This window comes from Condylura cristata, unplaced genomic scaffold (assembly GCF_000260355.1).
Source record: "Condylura cristata isolate star-nosed mole 26May11 unplaced genomic scaffold, ConCri1.0 scaffold00007, whole genome shotgun sequence".
Taxonomy (NCBI): Eukaryota; Metazoa; Chordata; class Mammalia; order Eulipotyphla; family Talpidae; genus Condylura; species Condylura cristata.
In genome coordinates this window covers 146,132-149,310 of record NW_004567108.1, presented here as the reverse complement: position 1 = coordinate 149,310, position 3,179 = coordinate 146,132, and the positions used below count along the sequence as shown (strand labels likewise).

The window sequence follows — 3,179 nt, the reverse complement described above, 5'->3', positions numbered from 1 at the left end:
GCCGGGGCGGTGGGGCGACCCGGAGTCGCAGGTGGGAGGAGAGCGGGCAGCGCCTGGCCGCACGCTGGCTGGCTGGGCTGCGTCCTCCGCCAGGACGGACGGAGAGTGCGCCATGGGCAGAGGCGCTTCCCCGACCCGGGGAAAGCCGCAGCCGGAGGTGCGGGCGCCCCAGGCCCCGCAGCCATCCGTGGTCGCCGGGAGCCGGGCCACGCCGGCAGGGACACGAAGCCCTGGGCGTTTCTTTCCGAGTGACTCAGCGGCCACGCGGCGCGGGCAGGGCTCAGCCGGACACGTGCTGAGCGCCAGATGGATGTGGCCGCCGCTGGCTCAGCGGAGATGTGCGCCCCTGCTGCCCGGGGTGGGGGGGACAGTGAGCACGCCCCGCTGGACATGTCCGCAGCTGCCCATGGGCACAGGCGGCCACGTCCGGCTCAGTGAGCCCGAAGGAACAGTCCAAGACAGATGGGCGGCGGCTCCCCTGGCTCTGTGGCCTCGCTGTGCCCTCGGTCAGCGGCCCCTGGGCCAGCGAACCCTGGGCAAGCATGGAGGGAGGATGCTGGCCTGCCCCAGACTGGGGCGCCATAGTTGTGTTTCTGCACACCCAGAGCTGGGCACCTTCGAGTCCAGTGGCAGTGAGCAGCACGCCTCACCTGCGCCCACGTGTGCCTACCTGCACCCACCTAAGACCCACCTGCGCCCACCTGTGTCCACCTGCACCCCACCTGTGACTACCTATGGCCCACCTGTGCCCACCTCCACAGTGCCCCACTCCGCGTAGGTGGCAGAGCCTGGGCTGGCCGCAGGCAATGCCTCTATCAGTCGGGCTACTGACGATTTTCTGCAACCGAAGCAGCCTGCACATGTGGCTCACACACCGCCGGCTGGTGGCCTCACGACCCAGTGCTCACACACAGCAAGTGTGGCCGGCCAGGCGCTCTGCCGGGGTGGCCACCTGCTGGAACCCAGGGAGGTATCCCTGCCCCTGGGAGATGTTGGGCGGATGTGGTGGGGCCTTGGCAGCACCCACCCCTCCCGGTGGAGTCTCCACACTGGACAGTGTGGGCCTGGCGGGCAGAGGCCCAAGCCCCCCCCCCCGGGTCACAGAGCACTGACCATCCGCTTTGGATTGTTGTGTGGCCAGCGTGGGCCATGTTTGCTAAGGAGCTAGAGCCGCAGGCGGACGCCTGCCAGCTGGGCTGTGAAGCCCGGGCCGCCTGGGCCGGGGGCTGCTCAGGGGAGCAGACCCCACGCCTGGGCGTCCGGATGCCAGCGCCTAGATCCCTTTTTCTCTCAAGAATCTGACTCCCTCTGGTTTTGCGTCTCATTAAATAGGGGCTCACATATTAAGGGGAGACATCAGTGAAAATAGGCATGGCCCAAATAGGCAGTGAGAGCAGAGGCCGCCCTGTCATCCTCCGTGGCTACGGGGCCAGAGCCCGCCACCTGCGCCTGCCACCTGACCCCAAGGGCCCTGCTCCATGGCTCCGAGCCAGCCACTCCGTGGGGCTGGGGTCGTGGCCCTGGCTCCGCAGTGAGGCGCCTGCCCCCGGCTGCTGCAGGTGGTGACGTCGCCCGTTTCACTGTGCGGGGTGACCCAGCGGGCCCCCACGAGCGCCTCGGGGCAGCGCCGGGAGGGCTCCGTGTGGCGAGCTGGTCTGTGCCACCCTGTCGCTCTGCAGGGGAGGTCCCGGGAGCCCGTCCTGCCCGAGGGACTGGGGCCGAGGGCCGGGCCAAGGCAAGCCCGCGCCAGAGCTCGGCCAGAGGGCCTGCAGCTCCCAGTTCGCCAGCTGAGCGCTCAGCAGGGCTTTGCACTCGTGACACCTCGAGGCGGCGGCCCGCCGAGACGGGGACGCCTGTGGCCACTCTGAGACAGCGCGGGCTCCGCGGGGCGGCCCCGGGCCCGTGGGCAATGCGGCAGAGGGCTCCCAACCACGGGCCTGCCCTCACCGCATGACCACGAGGCGGAGCTGGTGTGTCCTCCACCAGTGCACCTGGGGCGGGGCCGCTGTCCTCTGGGCCCGCCCACCACCGGGTCCACTAGATGCCTGCAGTCAGGCTGGTCCTGGTGCCGCCCGTCCCCCTTCAGAGCAGGAGGACGTCAGCGGCGTGCCCCGGCCTGGGGTCAGCGTCCCTTAACTGGGTTGTCCACAAAGGCCTCCTGGGTATGCGGCCATTCACAGCCGGGGCAGCAGGACTGGTCAGTGAGCTGGGCTAGGTCACAAGGCAAAGGTCGGCCAAAGCAGCCCACCCATGTGGCCGAGGGGCGGCACAGCGGTCTCAGCGGCGGCAGGCTCTGCTGGACACACCTGGGGTGTGGAGGCGTGGGAAGGGTGGGAAGAGCACCAGTGGGAAGAGCCGGTGCCCAGCGGGGGCACGCCCAAGCCGCTCACCTCCCTGGTCAGCTCTGGCCTCCGCGGCCCTCCGAGATGGGCCCCAAGTCCCTGGTTTGTGAGCCTGGACAGGGCCCTTTAAAAAGCCTGGGTGCCTCTGGGAGATCATGGACGGTCATGGTGGTCATGGATGGTCATGGATGGTTGCGGGTGGCCCTGGGTCCCCCTGGGAGGTCACAGGTGATCACGGACAGTCATGGGAAGTCATGGGTGATCACAGGTGCTCACGGATGATCACAGATGGTCCTGGGTCCCCTGGAAGGTCTAGTCAGTCACTGTGGAGGGTCCTCGATTGCCCTGCAGCCCTAAAGGGCGGTCAGGCAGGCCCTGGGGCTCTGCGCCCCTATGAGAGAGCCGCCGACCCTGCTCCCTGCTTGGCTCTGAGGTGCGCGGCTGGCTCTGGGAGGCCTCGGGTAGCCCAGACAGGCACGGACAGCCTGGCGCACTGGGCAGCCCGGAACGGCTGGCGACGGTGTCTGAGGGCGGTGACCGCACCCCCAGGCGTGGGCTACACGGTCATCCTCATCTCGCTCTACGTGGGCTTCTTCTACAACGTCATCATCGCCTGGGCCCTGCACTACTTCTTCTCCTCCTTCACGCTGGAGCTGCCCTGGACCCACTGCAACCACACCTGGAACAGCCCCAACTGCTCCGACGCGCCCGCGGCCAACGCCAGCGCCGGCCTCGGGGACGCCTTCAGGACCACGCCCGCCGCCGAGTACTTCGAGTAAGTCTCTGCGCCCCGCTGCGGGGTGCTGAGGCGCGCGCCAGCGCCGGCAGAGTGCAGGC

The 3,179-nt window shown here is 68.9% G+C and overlaps 1 protein-coding gene across 1 annotated transcript in view; it reads left to right on the top strand.

Annotated features, from left to right (window-relative positions):
- The window catches only part of SLC6A3 (solute carrier family 6 (neurotransmitter transporter), member 3), a 17,573-nt gene that overhangs the window by 1,191 nt on the left and 13,203 nt on the right, over positions 1 to 3,179 (top strand). Inside the window, exons 2-4 of the mRNA XM_012721731.1 lie at positions 94 to 248; positions 606 to 774; positions 2,776 to 3,117. Of these exons, the coding sequence (XP_012577185.1) occupies positions 94 to 248; positions 606 to 774; positions 2,776 to 3,117 (666 nt within the window). The remainder of the gene's footprint in view (positions 1 to 93; positions 249 to 605; positions 775 to 2,775; positions 3,118 to 3,179) is intronic.